The sequence below is a fragment of the Sinocyclocheilus rhinocerous genome, unplaced genomic scaffold, assembly GCF_001515625.1.
Source record: "Sinocyclocheilus rhinocerous isolate Xijiao unplaced genomic scaffold, SAMN03320098_v1.1 scaffold1027, whole genome shotgun sequence".
In the NCBI taxonomy this organism is placed as follows: domain Eukaryota; kingdom Metazoa; phylum Chordata; class Actinopteri; order Cypriniformes; family Cyprinidae; genus Sinocyclocheilus; species Sinocyclocheilus rhinocerous.
The window spans coordinates 227,435-246,106 of record NW_015660495.1 but is presented as its reverse complement, the minus strand read 5'-3'; the positions used below and the strand labels follow the sequence as shown (position 1 = coordinate 246,106).

Here is an 18,672-nt window from a genome sequence, read left to right as displayed (position 1 = left end):
TTGTTTTGTTGCTCTTCTTTTTGTTTTTGTGTTTTTTTCTTTTGTGTTTTTTTTTTTTTTGGTTGGTTTTCTTTTTGTTTTTTGTGTTTATTGCTTTTGTTTTGTGTTTTTTTTATTTTGTTTTGTTTTGTTTTTGTTTGACACTGCAGTTGGAGAACTGGATGTTTATAACTTCAATGAGGACAGCAGTGAAGCTCTGTCTCCAGAGCAGCCAGCTAGTCATGAGTCTCAAGGCTCTGTATCTTCTCCTGTAGAAGCCAGACTGCCTGAACCATCCTCTGTTTCACCTCCAACTGGCTCCAAACTCCAGGTCAGCGTCTTAACAGTCCCTAGATTCACATCCAGACTGATTACCAGTTCAGAAATATTCAGTTCTAATATTTACAGTTAGCTTATGATGAATAGGTCTGATAGAGAATGCTTTCATTAAAGCATATGAAGTATGAAGCTCTCCAGAAGAGCTAAGTAGTGTCTGTTTTCTCTACAAGTTATCCAGACATCAGCCTTGTGTTGCTGGTTAGATTTATACGTCTCTGTCCCTTCTTATGGACATGTGGCTTTTAATCTCTTTTTATCAACTGTGTCCACCTACAACCCAGAGTTCAGACTTCCTGAACAGAACATCAGTAGAAGATGGCCGAGTAATGACTTCCACTCAGACAGTCACTGCTGCTGCTCCCACAAAGCCTGGACCCACCCTTGTGAAGGTAAACCATATGTTCTAACCACCATGATGTAATTTCCTGCCTATGTTTATTTTTGAGATAAGGGTCAGTGACTCACAGCATTACTGGCTAATTTCACAATAGCAACTCCAGCTAAATAATTACATAACACACTGACTGTGAAACTGAAAGAGTAAGAGGTAATAAATTGATAATGCTGTTATCATAGTCAGACATTAACTGAAAAATATGAGTCATAGATTGATTAAAATACTGATGCTAAAGAGTTTTTATAGAATTTTATATACACTAGCATTCAAAAGTTTGGGGTCGGGAAGATTTTTAACATGTTTTTGAAAGAAGTCTCTTATGCTCAACAAGGCTGCATGTATTTGATCCAAAATACAGTAAAAATGGTACAGTTTTAAATAACTTGTTTCTGTTTGAATGTATTTTTAATGTAATGTATGCCTGTGATGCTAAGCTGAATTATCAGCATCATTACTCCAAGAAATCATTCTAATATGGTGCTTTGCTGCTTAAGAAACATTTATTGTTATTATCAGTATTGAAAACCATTGTGCTGCTTAATATTTTTGTGGAAACTGTGAAAAGAACAGCATTTATTATAAACATATTTACTGTTACTTTTGATCAATTTAATGCATCCCTGCTGAATAAAAGTATTAATATCTTTAAAAAAAAAAATAATCATACTGACCCTAAACATTTGAAAAAAAAAAAAAAAAAAAAAAAGATTGCGTTCAGTAACACAGCGTCAAGACAGGAGAGCAGAAGAGCTGTTGTTTGTCATTCTAAAAAGCTTGTTTACTACAACTTGTCAAAGGTACCTTAGGCCAAATCAGTTTCAGAAGAGCAGCAGATGCAGAGCTAGAAGTGCTAGCAGCCGTCTTCTGTCTTCAGTTAGAGGTTAAATGAAACATTCACACTCATAATGTGGAGAAGAACAAACTGAAGCTGGGGACAATGAAACAGGAGTCAGGCAATAACTTGTGCATTTATCATAATCCATGCCTTCAAAGCATACTCCACATATTTACTCCATGACAGAGGGTCACTGCTGACCCAGTGGAGCTTCGGGAACCTGCTCATACATAAGCCGGCTTGAAATGGGGTGTTATTACATCCTGATGACTTTCAGCTCCCTTCCCCAGATGCCAAACCATTTTCATGTGTATCCTGTGACTCAATATTTAGGAACAATGAGGGTCATGTCCCCTCCATGCATCCAGTTTCCTCTTCCTGTGATTTTAGGTAGATGTTCATACAAGTCCCACCTAGTCACAGCAGTTGCAAACTTGCGGTTTTGCCCACAAATCTCTCAGCTTCTGGTATTCTCAGAGTGCTGACATCTCTGTTAGCAAGAGAACTGAGCTAGTTGAAACATTATGGGAATCCCCTAAAAATCACAAAGCAAATAGACTTGTGTTGTGATATCATGCCAAAGCACTAACTGACTAGCACTAACACTGACTGTGGGATTTCACCTTTTGTTCAGTTCTTCTGTCCTTTTTTCCATGCAGCAAAGCCAGCCCAAACAGTCCAGTGACAAGAGCCGAAGCAAGAAGTGTAAAGAACCCAAACCGCGAATTAAGAAGCTCAAGTATCACCAGTACATCCCACCCGACCAGAAGCAGGAACCCAATGAAGCCCCAATGGACTCGGCATATGCCAGGCTGCTTCAGCAACAGCAGCAGTTCCTGCAGCTCCAGATTCTCAATCATCAGCAACAGCATTACAATTACCAGGCCATATTACCAGCACCACTCAAGTATGTCACACTTCCAATATAGTTTCCAACATAACATGCAACCCTTAGCATAAACACCTTGTGTCACTAAAACCTTAACATGAAAAGCGTTTTTCACAACCAATTTGTTTAATTATTCACATATTATATAATAGAATGATTCAACATGAGTATACTATGTTAATTATTCTTTCAATGTCATAACATGTTGTTTGAATCTGGATAAACAGGAACACATTTAATTTCTGAGTATTTGGTAAACTCTGTCAGTGATGTAATTTTACATGAATGAAAAACACATTTCTGAAAAAAAAAAAATGCTTTGCTGCAAGAAAAGTGGACATCTCAAGCTATCCAAATCACAAGACAATTTTGTTTAATGTTAGATGTGTATGCTGTTTAATGTTTGTTTTCCTCCAATACATAACTTGCATTTTACAGTTGCATTGTGTAGTTGTAAGTGTTACAAATGGAGTATTTGCATTTTGCAAAAAGACTTGCATGCACATTGACCAGACTGATAATATAATTGACTAAAATATTAATTTTTTTAAATAATAATAAATAAAATAATTTATTTTTGGACATAATTCAGCTTTAAATTGATTTTAATTAGAACGTTCTGAATTGAAATCATACATTTAACACATAATACAATTGTTATGAGAGACATGATAAGTCTATTATATTCATAGAATAGTAATATGTTCAGAACATTATACCTCTTGTATTATTATTATTAGTAAGTGATTTAATCTGTCTGTCTTTAGGATAGTTTTTGTGTGCATTAATGTATAGCATAGCCTACAATTATACTTTTATATTTGTTTTGTATAGCCTTCAATTTGCACATTATTTTGGAGGAGAATATTGAGCAGGGTATGGAACACTGTATATTTTTCCAGTATATACAATAATTACATTTGCCCTTTTTATATGTACATTGTGCAGATTGTCCATAAAAAGTGCTGTGCATCAACTTGCTACAGTAGCACTGTAGTTTGTCAGTTCACTTTATAGAGTTCAATGCCTTGGGGAACACCGGCACTTTGTGCATATCGCATAAAAACATAATGCTAGTTCACTTGCGTAATGTCAGTTCAGTTGAATAATTGGTTACGGACCAGTGCAATTGCATATGATTCTGATATATCAGTTTCAGCTCTGACACTAAAAGGATTTACTGTGAGCCTGATTGCTTTGCAGCAGAAGTATGTAGCTCAGAAAAGAATGTGAGCGTTGTGTGCTATGAGCGATAGCCTTTAAATAATGGTTTCACCTACTAATCATGTCTAAAATACCTGTCATCACCCCAGCTGTAGTACGGCAGTTCCTCAAATTATTTTCCATTTTGGCTCCTGTTGCTGCAAGATATACCTCTGCTTCTATTGTGTAGAAAGACCGTTTATTGTGAATGATGAGGGAACAGGAAGTTCCCATTGCATTTAAAATCCTTCATCCTCTACAGGCCAGTAGCTGAGAGTCAGAACAGCTGCCCCAACATCACATTGAGCACCAGCCCGAGTCTTCCCGCTCCCATTGTGGTATCTCTGCCCAATGCGGCTCCTTCACGTGCCAACAACACTGTGACCGGTCGTAAAACCGGGTCTCTGCCTACCAACCTAGATGAGATGAAGGTGGGTAACATGCTGATTTTTTTCCTGCTCCTACAATGTATGCAGAAGTACCACTGTTCTTTGAACCTCTAGGTGGCTGAGCTTAAGATGGAGTTGAAATTGCGAGGACTTCCTGTATCCGGCACCAAAACAGATCTCATAGAAAGGCTTAAGGCCCACCAGGAAAGCTCTCAATCTGCTACAACCATGGATACAAACATCTCCAAAGCTTCTCTGCAGCCTGACAGCATGAGCACAACTCCACCCGTTTCTCCTGAGGCCTCCAACATCAGTATGAAGAACAGCAGAGACAGTCCCACCAAAGCTCTATTTACGTTGTCTCCAGCCCGTCCACCAACAGGCACCTCACCCCTCAAACCCGCACCTGAAGACATGACCATGGACATCAAGGTGTCCGAAAAAGACCAGCGGCTTCACGAGAAGGAGCGCCAGATTGAGGAACTCATGCTTAAGCTGGAGCAGGAGCAGCGGCTGGTGGAGGAGCTGAAGATGCAGCTGGAGGTGGAGAAGAGGAGTCAGCAGGGCGGAGGGCAGCAGCCTGAACCCAATCCATCAGTCCAGGTCAAAGAGGAGAACGGAGCCTCCCCGAGCTGCAACTCCAAGCAGAGTCCCCTGCGGCAAACTACAGGTGTGAAACAGGAAGAGCCACATGCCCAGCGGCACCACACCCCAGTCCATCAGTTCTATATCAACACACAGCAAGTCCCTCAAGTGCTGCATCAGCAGACACTGACCAACACTCAGCCTGCTGCACAAATCCTGCTGCCCATCAGCCTGCCCAACAATCCCATCAGCACACAGGTCTCTTAACATTCATGAAATGCCAGTTCTATTTGCAGGAAAATGTATAAAATAACATTCTCATTTGGAGTTTTTCTCTATACTTTTTGCAGGCGCAGACCGTTCTCCAACAAACAATGCCCAGTTTGGCTCAAAGCATCATACAAACACCACTTCTGCAAACACAGACGTCCAACAACACAATGTTACAACAGCATTCAAATCAGACGGCATCTCCACCTCAAGTAAGCAAAATGATTTACATCAAGCAAATGATCAGACGGGTGAAAAATATACCTTGTAGACATTAAAGAGGGGTCCTGATCCATGTCTAGAGTCACGGTTATCACCGTTATCATGGCTGCTTTTCCACCGTTGGGTTGAACCATTCTCAGTGGTTAACTGTTCCTTTTGTAACACAAATGCAGAACACCCTACCACAGTGGCCTCAAACTCAATTCCTGGAGGGCCACAGCTCTGCAGGGTTTAGCTCCAACCAGCTCCAACTCACACCTGTTTGGAAATGTCTAGTAATCCTGAAGACCTTGATTAGCTGGATCAGGTGTGTTTGATTAAACTGTGCAGAGCTGTGGCCCTCCAGGAATTGAGTTTGAGAACACTGCCCTACCAACTGCATGGCAGCACACTATCAAACACTCAAAACACTTTAGCAGTCCTATAGAAACGTTTTTGCAACCACCCTGAACACCCTAATAACTGACACCCTAACAAAGACCGTGCCACACCAAGCCGACAGTCGGTCATCAGCCAATGTCCAGCTGTCATTGAGCAGCTGTTCAGGCAACTGAGCATGTTGAGTTTGCAGCATAGTCTATTAGTGAGAGACCATTAAGATTAGCTGTTCAGCTTAATGCTGGGTTCACACTGCACGATTTTAGCCCCGATTTTCACTCGCCGACAGTTTAGTGGAAATCGCTGACAGATGCCCGAAATCAGAGGCAAATTGGTGCTCGTTCATGAGAGCGACAATCACGCAGTGTGCGTTATCAAAGATACGATCTGAGAGAAGCGTTAATGCATCACCGATGCCCGTGAGATATTTGCCATGCCAAATATCTGGTCGGCGAAATGTGTTTTGACTGGAAATGACATTGGCAATGACCTACAGCCAATGAGAGAGCAGAATACAGGGCATCGGAAAGGAAAGTTCAGGGGGAGGAGTCATAATTGATCTGCAAGACAACATGAGGAAGCAACCATTCTCTCCTTAATATACTTCTTTATTTTTCACTGCATATCAGTGTACAGATGACTTGGTTTGCAGGCTTTTTGTGGGCTACCATTTTTGACAGGAATAAATCCATGCTTGTGCGAGAACGCTTGTCTCTCACGTGAACTTGCGTTATTTCCTGTATCAATTCTCGCATGTGTTTGCCTTGTCTACAAAATACAGAGTTCTGGCTTGAAACTCTAGATGGCGCAGTCCGATAGGTCTAACTCAATCTGACCTAATGACATCATTATCACATGGCACAGCTGATTGGTTCTCTCCTGTATCGGTAGCCAATGAGCTCGCTGCTCAACATTCAAATATATGTCTAGTGCTTGCCGTAGCAGTGCAGCGTTCTTCAGAAACCCTTCACCTTCCCCAGCTCCACCTGTATAGATCTGCTATGAGGTGATTCATGTATGCTATATGGGGGTTATTTTGTGTATGTCATATTTGCAGCAGCAGTATTTCTTACATGCTCACAGCAGCATGTTGTGGATGTATTGGCAGTAGCATGTCTCTGTACTTGCTCTGCCGCAGCAGCAGCAGCGTAGCAGATCTATTCCGCCAAGACCAAATACATTTACATTATCATGTACATTACCATGCCAATCCCATGTTGTCATGACAGAACTACGTTTCACAACCAGAGTTGTCAACCACTCTTCCTATTGAAAATTAGTATTGCCTAATCCATCATGTAGTGTGCACACAACAGCAACTATATGGTACCCCAAACAGTCGTGCAATGTGAGAAGAGCAGCGATCTGACGTCATTTAAAATCGCGCATTAGCAAACAAGAAAAAAAAACAGAAGTGATGAAAACAAGCAAACGGGAGGCTTTGTATATGGTTTGTATATTCACAACCCTAGCTCTTGTGGTTTCCCTTTTGGAACGACTAATACAGATTGCTGCCATCTACTGGTATGGAGAGCAATTTCCTCTCAAGCAGGTTAAGAACATATGTGCTGGTTGACCATTGGCTATAGTCTTTGTGGCGTGTTCAAGCGCATCTTTTCAGCTCAGACACAGGGCAATATATGAACTATATGAGCTACTTTAGACATACAAGGTAATTACGATATCCATTATGCACAATTCTAATTGAAAAGACACCACAAATAATGAAATTTTACTTTGCAGTAAAATAGTAAGTTAACATTAATACAACAGTTAGAAAGGGATACACCATATGATCTGAGTTGTTTTGTTATGCATGTATATTTTAGGGTGCTTGTAGATCTTAACCTTTCCTCTTGCTTTTAATGTTCCTGCACTTCATAAATCCAGTTCAGCTCACTATTGTGATGACAAGGCCCAGACGCATTTCTCTCTGATTTGGCACATAAATGGAAAGCCTTTCTGAGGCCTGCAACATGTTCTGTGCTTATCTCTGTTGTTGCCCTGGCAATAGCAGTTGAGTTCAGGTGATACATTACCCTCTCAACTACATCAAACGCAGACCTGACTAAATAGGTGACAGAAGTAGAGAGTACAGAGAAAATCAGAAAGAGCACTTATCACTAAGACAGAGAGTTGGTTCGAGAACAAGAGGCCTCTGTTTACACACTGATATACACAGATGTTCTTACTCACTCAGTGCACTGGGCCTAAAACTGCCTCCTGCTGCATGTGTTTACAGGCTTTACCCCTGTGTGGAAGCTTGTCTTCTGGGTTTGAGTACAGACAGAACCAGAGCCAGCCCATGGCAGAAATGCCCCAGTGCTTCCTCAACTCGCCCAGACACACAAATGGACCTACTAACAAAGTAAGACAAACTGACCACTCTGTTACGTCCTGAAACATACTCAGCATACGCAAGTACACAAACACAAATTCTCCTAGCTAGCACAAGCTACGTTTCAAGTGCTGATACGCTTAAAAATGGTTTAGAACTCATAATGCAAAACAAGCACACAATGCTTTCTCAGTTTTGCCATAAGGGGCGCTATATTGGGTATTAAACTATCTACACAGTGGGAGAGTAAACAGTCTTCTTCAGCTTCTTCAACTCAACTTGCTAGCTAACTATCATAAAATCAGAACAGAACACTTTAACATTGTGGCAAGTTTGCACAAGCATTTAAATCTGTGTAATGCATATATTTATGTTTTAGGCCAATATCCTTATATACTCTTGTATTATCTTTATGTATATTCTATTGTATATTTGCCTAGTACTCTAGAACTCTGCCTAGTAACCCCTATTACACAATTTGAAAGTTATATGTTTTGTTCAGCCTCCCTCGCCCTGTCAGCTCAGCTATATCCTTCAGCCATCGAAGTTCCCCAATCACCGCAGCCCAAAGAGCAAAGACCCACCCCGTTACGAGGAGGCTGTCAAACAGACCAGAGGTCTGCAAACCACAATGCAGGTAATTTAAAGTTAGGCCTAAAGTATACTTCAGTTTTGACAGCCAAACACATAACCTTTCAAAGTATGCACCAAAAACTGAAAGTTTCATCTCCAGACGTTATATCTGATAATAAATATCTTCAAACTCATATAACCTAGAGTTGCGGGTATTTCTTAACCCGCTCATCAACGCGGGTGTCTTTTGTTGTTACCGTCTCTAGTAGTTTGTTGTAATGTTCCGTCTCTTCCGTTTCTTTTTCAAATATGAAACAATAGTGGTGTCACCTTGTGGACAGATGAATTAGAGCAAGAATACGCCATTAGAAAATATGCTGATGATGAAATTTATGTCATGTATACTGTACGCATACCCTGGCATACGCATAAAAACTGAAGAATGCTCTGGGATTTAGGTTAACAGACTTTCCCACTCGGAAATATGACTTCCCTCTGTCATTCATGTGCTCAGAATTTGAATATTTCCAACTCCATTTGAAGGGCACAGTACTAACATTGCACACTTGGTAATCTATTTTGAACACTTTCTGTTGTCTTAATACCTTGTATTCTTCCATAAAGGTTCCTACTGCTACCAGTCAGCACATGGACGATTTGTTTGACGTTTTGATCGAGAGTGGAGGTGAGAAAAGACCAAACAGCTCTTTGATTTCAGCTACAATAGGTTTCTATAACTAAACCGTTTTTTGTGCTTTCCCAGAAATATCCCCTCTATCCAGGCAGGATCCTTCTCTGGACAAACTTCTTCCAGTGACAGCAAACATCACCACCATGCCCATCAACACAGTGCTGTCTCGTCCTCCACCGCAGATACACGTTGCTCGCACGCCCAACCAAACCCAAGCGCCTCCACCCAACATGGTAGCCCTGGCCTCCGATAACCAGTTGGAGGCCCTGCTGGAGGACGCTGAGCCACGGACCCTGAGACTGATGGAGGAGCTTAAAAACCAGCTGCTGGAGCGGTCCCACTCCCCAATGGACACTTCAGATCTGACCTTCACTGACACGCCACCTTCTGCCCTCCCACTGCAAGACGCAGGCCTCGACAACATGGAGTGGTTGGACCTTACGATTCCAGGTCCTGCTGGTATCTCCTCACCGACTGCAGTCTTTTCATCTGATTTCTTGGACTCCACTGATTTACAGTTACACTGGGACTGAGCTCACAAAGGGATGGAGATTGGAGACGTTCTGAAAAGATTTGCGGATCTGTGTGCAAACCACTGATAGTGTAGCATCAGCTTTTCTCAGTTGCACCTATACGTGCAGGTTTGTGTGCTGTTATTGTCACCAACACCTCTTTCAAAGCAGAAGAAGAATGTAGAGACACTTTTTTTCACCTGTATATTTAGGCAGTGAGCTTCTGCTTGTCATATTTTGAAGCAGTCTTTGAAACTGCTGGCCTATATTATAGAGAATGTTAGAATGTTGTTGTTTTTTTAGATTCTGATAAGTATAATTTTTTACCTAAGACCAAACATATTTTAAATGTATCATATATTTTGGGGAAAGCAAGGATTAAAAGTACAATCATAGTGCCTTTGCTGTTTGCGTTGTCCAGAAACTCTGTAGTTTTAGAGTTAAAGGGATAGTAAGTTCAAAAAAGTATTGTTCTCATTCCAAGCTCATATCTTTCTTTCTGAACCCGAAAGAAAATGTTTTGAATCTTGTTCAGCTGTTTTTTTCCATTGGGATCCAAAACTTTCAAACTCCAAAAAGGACATAAAGGTAGCATAAAATTAATCCATATGACTTGACTGGTATATTCAAAGCTTTCGGAAGCAGCACAATTACTTTCTATGTTAAACAGATCAAACTTTATTTACTCAAAGTCTTTATTAACTCTCAAAACATACCAAAACATTAAGCAGTGCATACAGAGACTAAGTTAAATTTGGCTTCGATAATTTTTTTTTTTTACATTTCTTCTTCTTTTTCAGTAACATGTTTCACTCGGACATGTCACAATACAAAAGACTTGCATTTAATCACAACTTTAAATGTCAGACCTCACTGAATGTTGCATGTCATGTGCCCAATCAACATAAAGGCTTAAAAACTGCATATCATACAAAATGATTCATATGGATTAATTTCATGCTACCTTTATGTCCGTATTGAAGCTTGAAAGTTTTGGACCCCATTAACTTGATGGTATTAACAAAAACCAGCTGAAACGTTCTATAAAATATTTTCTTTTGTGTTGTTGAAGAAAAAAAGCCATTTGAGTTTGGAACAACATAATGACAGACTTATAATTTTGGGGTTAACTATCCTTTTAACTAGGAACCTGTTTAGTGGCTCATTTACATTCAACTGCCATGGTCAATGAGCTGTTAACTGTTGCGTTAGGGTACTCGAAATTGTGGCAGCTAAATAATAACATTCAATTTCTAAACATTCGAAATCATCCAGTGCATAGACTGGGGAAAGGTCAGAGCGAGGTTGTTTACCAACCCCAGCATGAGGCCAAAGAGAGGGAGGGAGAGAGGAACACAAACGCCTGACTAGGGGCCATTATTATCCCTATCAAAAGAGTAGATAGAGTGGACAGGGTTCAGCTCTTACAGTCTGAACTGACAGTGGTGCGTGTCTTGACCAGGGAAACAATGCTAAACAGGACCTGTGAAATTTTCATATTCAGATCAGAATGACATCAGAGAGCAGCTGCATTTTGATTGGTCAGGCTCTTTACTGCAGTACAGATGTGTTTTGGACGTAGATGAATTGAAATTCACTGTATTTCACGGAGTCTGAGCTTCTTTCTTCATAACCACTGAAATGCAAGTAGCTGGCAGGTAATTTGCCTTTGTTAATGTACCTAAACCTCATCTTCTCAGTTATTTGTAAGAATCAATTCGTTTTTGGTTTTAGATTTTTTTTCTATAAAGTGTGACAATGTAGCGTCATCTGCTGGCACAGTTTGAAACAGACGACTGAATGATTTCTTATCACCACTCCCTTCAGATGAGAAGATGGATAATTATGAAATGTTTTCCTTCAGTGTTTGGCAGATGTAATCGCAAATTTCTCTTTAGATACGCTGTGAAAATATGCCAAGCATGCCAAATAGTGCACTTACTTGACCTTGGACTGAACTCATTGACAATCAGTTCCTTATCCAAACATGCTGTCAAAATGAAAGAATGTATTTCTATATTTAGAAATGTAATTTCTAGGGATACCATAGTTCGGTCTCTATCAGAGACCCAAAGCTTTTAATTTTGTAAACGTACCATTTTACTGCATTTATGCAGTTCTCACATATATTTTTATCACATATTTTATGGCTCTACATGTATTTTTTTTAGTGTGAAAAAAGGCCCGCGGTCGAGTAAAATCCTATCATGAACCTGTAAAGATTATTAGGGTTTGTGTACCTTTTCTCAATATGTCCATCAGAGTAACTGCTCTGTTATGAAGAGGAAAAGAAGAGAAATATATAAAATCTTACTGACCCTTTGAAGTGCGATGTAGATTGTATGCCTCATATTTTGCGCAGTGTATATATTTTTACAATATACATTTTATACAAATGTATTTGTGCAACTGTAAATAATGTTTTGAGGTTATCTTTGTACATATCTTTATTGTATATACAGCCTTTTATCATTAAAATGTTTCTGTATTTGAAACTATTGAACTTACTTGTTTGGCCTTCCAAAGGACGCTCTGGCCCCACATAACCTTATTTGGCAAAGCTAACAACACAATAAATATACTTAACATTTGACAATTTACCAAAGATAATATTTTTAACCTAACATAGCCTACAAAACAAGATAAAATAATTTAGAATTGCTTTTAACCAGCTGAAGAACTCCTACTCTACTACATGCAAACAGAATCAGGCATTTGTTAAAGTACTGCCAGGGTTTCTGCAGATTTTACAAAGGTACATTTTACACTTTTTAAGACCAAGTAAAGGAACTTTTAAGGAATTGAAGGGAACACAATGTTTTCCAAATGTAAATGTCTAAGTAGCAAAGAATGGCTTGTATTAGTAATACTCCAAAATTCAAAAGTACAGCTTTCAACTAACCTCCATTACTTTTCAATTTATTTTACAAAATAAATAAATACAGCTTAAGGTTTAAATAGCTCTGCTCCCAACCACTAGAATATGGAAATTACTTTATTGTACCTTTTGATCACACCACAAAAAAAGTGATGTTCTTTTGAAATGTCTAAACATCCTTAAATCAAGATACATTTACTTGACAAGCAAGTCTGAAGATGATTATGTCGAATTTGGTGAAAATCGGGCCAGTGGTTTAGGAGGAGAAGCAGGTTTTCAAAGAAAATCAAAATGCCAGACCGGACATTTGTGGTGTAATTAGTATCGATGGTATCAATGTTCTCGGCATGATTCAAGGAAATCTATCAAGACCAGTCTCATGACAAAAATAATCAAAAGCTATTAGCATTTTTTGACCACAAGGTGGTGTTGCCCTGAAACTTTTTGAGTACCATCAGGGCATGGTGCCAAAGACAAATACAGAGTTTCGTAACGTTACGCTAATGCTTTTGTAAAATATAGCGAAGCTAAAGTCAAAATGGCCAACATGGGAAAATTGGGTATCAATCAACTTGGTATGCTGCACCGAATCCAAAGAGACAATTGTGGTCTTGATTTTTGACCAAACTGTTCAAAAGTTATAAGCAAAAATATAATTTTTTTCACATCACCTGACAACTAGGTGCCGCTATGCCGAAACTGTGCAGGTACCCTCAGGTCATGGTTGTCATAGACACCAAGTTTAGTCTGAATAAACAAAAGCGTTGCATGTAGCCTCTTGTCCATTTTGATGTGTTTTTGTTTAATTCATTCGCTTGTTATTCAAGGCTAATCAACTTGAATTCCATGTTCTTCTTGTTTTTTGTCTGAACATGATCTGATTTTACTTTTTTTATGTAAATCAGACTAATGGTCTAGGAGGAGTTTGAAAAAGTAGGTTTTACGGAAAACTCAAAATATCGGGAACATGTTTATGATGGAAAATGGCATAGGTTCAATCGAATTATCTTCAGCCAAGGAATCTGAAGAAAAAAAGAACCGTTGGTGGGTTTTTCTTTTCCTTTTACAAAAAAAATTTATTCCTTTCATTTTAAATGAACATGAGTGCAACTTTGGACAGTTGGTGGCGCTAGAGGGATTGCGTTAAAGACTCCAAATCTGCTGTGGCTAATGCTCAGACTGTCCTCTATATGTGTGCCAAAATACCATACGGTTTTATGGGCCGCCATAGACTCAAGAGCGAGAAGAAGAACATTAAAGGATACAATAGGTATCTACAGACCTTCGGTGGTTGGCCCCTAAATATCTGCCCATAGGCTCCGAAAAATCAGCTTAATTAAACCACATTGTTGCAGATTAGTGCTGTCAAACGATTAATCGCATCCAAAATAAACGTTTTTGTTTACACAATATATGTGTGTACTGTGTATATTTATTTTGTATATATAAAGACACACACATACAGTATATCTTTTGAAAATATAATACACGTATTTACGTTTATATTTATATTCATATTATACATAAATATATTTAATATATAAATATAACATCTTTTTCTGAAATATATACATGCATGTGTATGTATTTATAGATATATACATAATAAATGTACACAGTACACACATATATATATTATGTAAACAAAAACTTTTATTTTGGATACGATTAATCGCGATTTATCGTTTGACAGCGCTATTGCAGATATGTATTATTGCTGTAAGCATAAACTCACTTAATTGTTTTCAGTTTTTGCAAGATTTCATTTTACATTTGCATTCCAAGTAAATATATCTTGACTTTCTACTCTGATATAAGACCATTTTAAGGCCTTAAATTGTAAAAGGGCGATTTAAGACTTAAAACCGCAGAAACCCTGATTGCATTTTCATTTCTTTTTTTTTTTTTTATAATCCTGCACAACCTGAAAGTGTTCAGTGCTCTAGCAAATATTCAACCCAAAATTCTAATTTGGCATTGAATGTTCTTTAAGTTCAAACCAGAAGACTGAAATCTCACAGAAGATTCAGACATCTTACATTTTCCTTTCAGTATGGATAGTTTTGGAGGCAGTTTTAAGGCAAACCGAAAAGTTGGCTTCGTCCCCACAAAGAGCGAACCGTGACATAGCGCCATATCGTATCCTTTAAAAAAGCCACTTCAGGTAATTCCATGGGGGCTGTCCCTGTAAAACGTTCAGGATGACAACGGCTGAAACAATTCCAGCAACCTTTTCAGTTCACATTACGGGATTCAAACATTCCACTCCTCAGAGCTTTTTGCATGTTTTTATGTGACTCCGACATTTTGGACACTTGTGAACGACGTCTTTGCATCTATCCATGCAGAACGGGATAACACAGCAGCCAGCTAAACAACTACACAAGAAACAGTCAAGAACAAAAATATGTCATGTTTAACCCTTAATAGAAAGACATAATGGTAATCACACAGTGGCATAGTGGACGTAAATGAGAATAAATAAAGTAAAATATCAGACGGCAGTTCATCTCACCAAAAAAGAATGGAAATAAGACACACAATATAGGCGGCACTGCCAGCTTTGGTTGTGACGTCTGTGGTTATATACTGGCGACAGAATGGACACTGCGTCCGAGCTGAGTGTCGAGGAAGTTGCTCAACATCCAGAATCACCTGCGGAGCTGAGAAAAACAAACATGAGCCGCTTTCAGGAAGATCTGGTCCTGTTGGATTTTGTATTTGCGTAGTTGTCTCAAAAAACTTCACATCTTACCATCACTGAAACTAGTGTCAAAACCTACTAACCTGGATAAGATGGCGGACTGTCTGTAGATGAAACAGTTGTGTCTGAAATAATAAAAACATAAGGACATATGAAAACGAACTGCACCTTCAAAATACAAATGTCATTCCAAATGTTTAAGTATATTTCCTGTAAAAAAAAAAAAAGATATCAAATTACCATACCTATTAAATGATTGCCTCCCGATCTTTCTTGCAAATTCACCAGTTCAAGCTTCTTTTCAGTGAGAACTTTAAGCTGCTCATCAATCTCTTTAAGTTCTTCAGTCTCTCTGGAATACTCTGTTGGTTACAAGATCTCGTGTGAGCTACATTAGTTTTTTCCTTACGTACTGTAACACTATACAATGAGAAATCGCTATATTGCATATATAACCAAATTCTTTATTTATGAATAATAATCCGTAAATGTCTTTCACTGTTTATTTGGCTTCTGTTATCAAGCAGTTCCATTTAATGGGACTCACGTTGCTCATTCTGGCCATTGTTTTGCTTGAACTGGATGAGCATTGCCAGGATATTGCGTTTGTCAATCAGCTGCTGTCTGCGAGAGGACAGTCGGTTCAGCTCCTCAAAAATGTTCGTCAGCCGTTCATCAGGCATGTTGAGGGTTGAGATGACGGTTCACTTAAACCTCCGAAAGCCTCAAACCTTCATACAGCATCCACTCTGAAATAGATACGACAGTTTCATAACAGAAATGAGCCGTAGCGTCCAGTCAAGAAGAACGGTTTAATACAAGTTTATTCCTGATATGAAAAATACTGTTCAACCCTAGTGCAATTACAAAATTAAAATTAAAAAATGAATCGTATATTTTAATAATTACCCATGTGTGCTGCTTTGTCTCTTCAGTCGCTCTTCACATTGCAGTAATAAGGAAATATGAGGCTGGTCATACTGTAGCTGAACAGTATGAGGAACATGTCCATAATATTTAAAGTGTGTGGTTTACCTGTATTTTACTACCAACTCACATGGTGACAAGGGTCTTAAAATACAAACATCTACAGTTTTGCAGCAAATCTGGTGGGACTTTAATATTAAGCATTTTAACAAGCAGCAGTAATGGGACTTAAATTGCACTTTTGAAAACAACTCATTTTCACCATGTTCAGGTTTAATTATTTTGATCAATATAAAAGCAACATGAAATACACAAATATGATTTTTGTAAGACATTTACTTCCAGTGAATCAGCTGTTTTGTGGATGTACCATGTATACTTGTTAATAATAGGCTTCTTCGAAATGGAGGACTATCACACATAAGTCGTGGCCTAATGGTTAGAGAGTCGGACTCGTAACCCAAAGGTTGCGGGTTCGAGTCTCGTACCGGCAGGGATTGTAGGTGGGGGGAGTGAATGTACAGCGCTCTCTCCCACCTTCAATACCACGACTGAGGTGCCCTTGAGCAAGGCACCGAACCCCTGCAGCAAAAATGGCTGCCCACTGCTCCGGGTGTGTGTTCACTGCTGTGTGTGTGTGTGTGTGTGTGTGTGTTCACTGTGTGTGTGTGCACTTTGGATGGGATAAATGCAGAGCACTAATTCCAAGTATCATGCCACATGTCACTTCACTTATTTGCATGTTTCGGTTTCTGTCTAACTAAAAGGAACAAAGAGCCTTTATAAAATGTATTCTAAGAATAGCTACTTGTTAGATTGCTTCAACAAGTGTCGTCTTGACAGGATAAGTTTACCTTAAAAAATTAAGTCATCATTTACTCATTCTCATGATGAAAAAAAAATGCAATTCAAAATTTTTTTCCCCCTTTTTTGTTCCACAGAAAAATAACACGGGACAGTATTTGGTAGGGAACACCATGAGGATTAGTTTTTAGTTTTTGGGTGAACATATTTAAATGTCTATTCATTATTTACAAATTTCACCCATTAAAGAGAACTTCATTTGTTCATTTCCTTCTCAGATTCTTCAAAAACGTCACTTCATCTCTGTTCCTGATCCCGTAGCTGAGGACAGAGGAAACACAATCAAAACATATTATATTATAAGCAATCACTGTGCACCAAATGAATACAAGTGAACACATTTCTACAAAAGCAACAGATTATTTGGACTCACTCCTTCAGCTTTCTTTTGTCATCTTCTAATTTTTCTCCATTGAAGACCAGATGAAATGTCCTCCACACGTATTTCCTTGACAGGGAAAGTGGATTAGGAAAAAACAAACAAATACAAAATCACATCCTATACTTTTTTCATGTCTCACCAGCTGATGTGCTTGACACCTCCCTCTCGTTGTTGTTTTAGTTCCATATATCTGCGAATGGCTTTCTTCAGATCCAGAACCGTAGCAGACTGCACAACCACAATAGCTGTGAAAAGATTTGCTCCAGTTAGAATCAATAAATGTATAGCAATTCCAACTAATTCCAAGAAAACTCACGCATGACTTCTCCATCAGCCTTACAAACACGAACAGTCATGGCTTGACCATATTCCAACGCCACCTGAGAGTTCACCTCCTCCAACGTGACCTGAACATTTAAAAGATCAGAAAAGATTGGGAATTCTAGACCTTACATTCAAACATGTAGATTGTTTCAATATTATTTTATTAAAACAAATTCTTTATTGTTGTTTGATGGTAGACCTGAATTGGCAGGTCGCACAATAAAGGGTCCTGGACCATCAGAGCCAGTCCTTCCTCAAAGATGTCAAGAAATTCAGAGTGTGGCAATGCCTCCTCGTCGTCTTCTTCTTCTTCTTGCTCTTCTTTAATTTCCTCTACAACAGTTTTCTCCTCAAGCTCAGCCTCATCGACATTCTTTAGGTTTTCTTCCTTTAATTCATCCATTTTCAACTGATGACAAGCGAAAACTTCTTGATGTAAGTCTAACGTTACATCCAGAAATACGAGACATAAAGTCGTCAAGTTCTTTCCATGTTTATTAAATCAATTAGTGAATTTAAACGGAATTATGGCACAGCTGCTAAATTATTTCTGATAAAATTTCTAACATCTACAGTTCTGTTCTTCTTCTTCTTCCGTTTTTTGGCGTGTTACATCCTGTGTGCATATCGCCACCTAACGTTACTTTTGCTGTTATGCAGTCATGGTTCATTTATTATCAATTTATTACTTGTTTTTACGTATATACACAAATATTCCTACTTAAATAATTATTCGATTACAGTTCTGTTACGTTCCAGCTTTCCTTATATCCATTTTTTTGTCGGAATATTTCTGTGACACACGTATATACACAAATATTCCTACTTAAATAATTATTCGATTACAGTTCTGTTACGTTCCAGCTTTCGTTATATCCATTTTTTTGTCGGAATATTTCTGTGATGCACCAAACTTGAGTTCCGCATACGTTTCTATGTTATATTTCCGATACTGCCTATACAATTCTTAACATTTAAATAATTTAATTTAAC

At 38.7% G+C, this 18,672-nt stretch overlaps 2 protein-coding genes across 7 annotated transcripts in view; one reads left to right on the top strand and one right to left on the bottom strand.

The window, feature by feature from the left end:
- Nucleotides 1-12,095, top strand: part of LOC107725018 (MKL/myocardin-like protein 2) — a 33,735-nt gene extending 21,640 nt beyond the window's left edge. For all 4 annotated transcript variants that reach the window (XM_016534146.1, XM_016534144.1, XM_016534145.1 and 1 more), the window contains 10 exons: nucleotides 150-310; nucleotides 600-707; nucleotides 2,210-2,457; nucleotides 3,905-4,073; nucleotides 4,146-4,874; nucleotides 4,967-5,098; nucleotides 7,729-7,854; nucleotides 8,327-8,461; nucleotides 9,022-9,082; nucleotides 9,161-12,095. In XM_016534146.1, coding sequence (XP_016389632.1) covers nucleotides 150-310; nucleotides 600-707; nucleotides 2,210-2,457; nucleotides 3,905-4,073; nucleotides 4,146-4,874; nucleotides 4,967-5,098; nucleotides 7,729-7,854; nucleotides 8,327-8,461; nucleotides 9,022-9,082; nucleotides 9,161-9,621 — 2,330 coding nt within the window. In that variant the 3' untranslated portion in view covers nucleotides 9,622-12,095. The remainder of the gene's footprint in view (nucleotides 1-149; nucleotides 311-599; nucleotides 708-2,209; nucleotides 2,458-3,904; nucleotides 4,074-4,145; nucleotides 4,875-4,966; nucleotides 5,099-7,728; nucleotides 7,855-8,326; nucleotides 8,462-9,021; nucleotides 9,083-9,160) is intronic.
- Nucleotides 12,096-14,168: 2,073 nt separating this feature from the next.
- Nucleotides 14,169-18,262, bottom strand: LOC107725014 (U11/U12 small nuclear ribonucleoprotein 25 kDa protein-like). Of its 3 annotated transcripts, XM_016534132.1 has the most exons (10): nucleotides 17,879-18,262; nucleotides 17,672-17,762; nucleotides 17,495-17,600; nucleotides 17,347-17,421; nucleotides 16,842-17,234; nucleotides 16,092-16,541; nucleotides 15,730-15,931; nucleotides 15,428-15,544; nucleotides 15,266-15,307; nucleotides 15,060-15,141 (listed from the first exon to the last, which is right to left on the bottom strand). In XM_016534132.1, the coding sequence occupies exons 1-5, from the start codon at nucleotides 18,080-18,082 to the stop codon at nucleotides 17,177-17,179; spliced, it is 534 nt and encodes a 177-aa protein (XP_016389618.1). In that variant the 5' UTR covers nucleotides 18,083-18,262; the 3' UTR covers nucleotides 15,060-15,141; nucleotides 15,266-15,307; nucleotides 15,428-15,544; nucleotides 15,730-15,931; nucleotides 16,092-16,541; nucleotides 16,842-17,176. The 3 variants fall into 3 exon arrangements, with proteins under 3 accessions (XP_016389616.1, XP_016389617.1, XP_016389618.1); XM_016534130.1 differs by lacking the exons at nucleotides 17,347-17,421; nucleotides 17,495-17,600; nucleotides 17,672-17,762; nucleotides 17,879-18,262 and adding an exon at nucleotides 14,169-14,856 and having other exon boundaries at nucleotides 14,994-15,141; nucleotides 16,842-17,178; XM_016534131.1 differs by lacking the exons at nucleotides 16,092-16,541; nucleotides 16,842-17,234; nucleotides 17,347-17,421; ... (1 more) ...; nucleotides 17,672-17,762; nucleotides 17,879-18,262 and adding an exon at nucleotides 14,169-14,856 and having other exon boundaries at nucleotides 14,994-15,141; nucleotides 15,730-16,048.
- Nucleotides 18,263-18,672: the final 410 nt, after the last annotated feature.

Coding starts and splice junctions, on each gene's coding strand:
- LOC107725014 (XM_016534130.1), bottom strand. CDS start 15,865: ATGCCTGATGAACGGCTGACGAACATTTTTGAGGAGCTGAACCGACTG. Junction 15,545..15,729: donor CAATGGCCAGAATGAGCAAC/GTGAGTCCCATT, acceptor TGTAACCAACAG/AGTATTCCAGAGAGACTGAA. Junction 15,142..15,265: donor CAGTCCGCCATCTTATCCAG/GTTAGTAGGTTT, acceptor TGTTTTTCTCAG/CTCCGCAGGTGATTCTGGAT.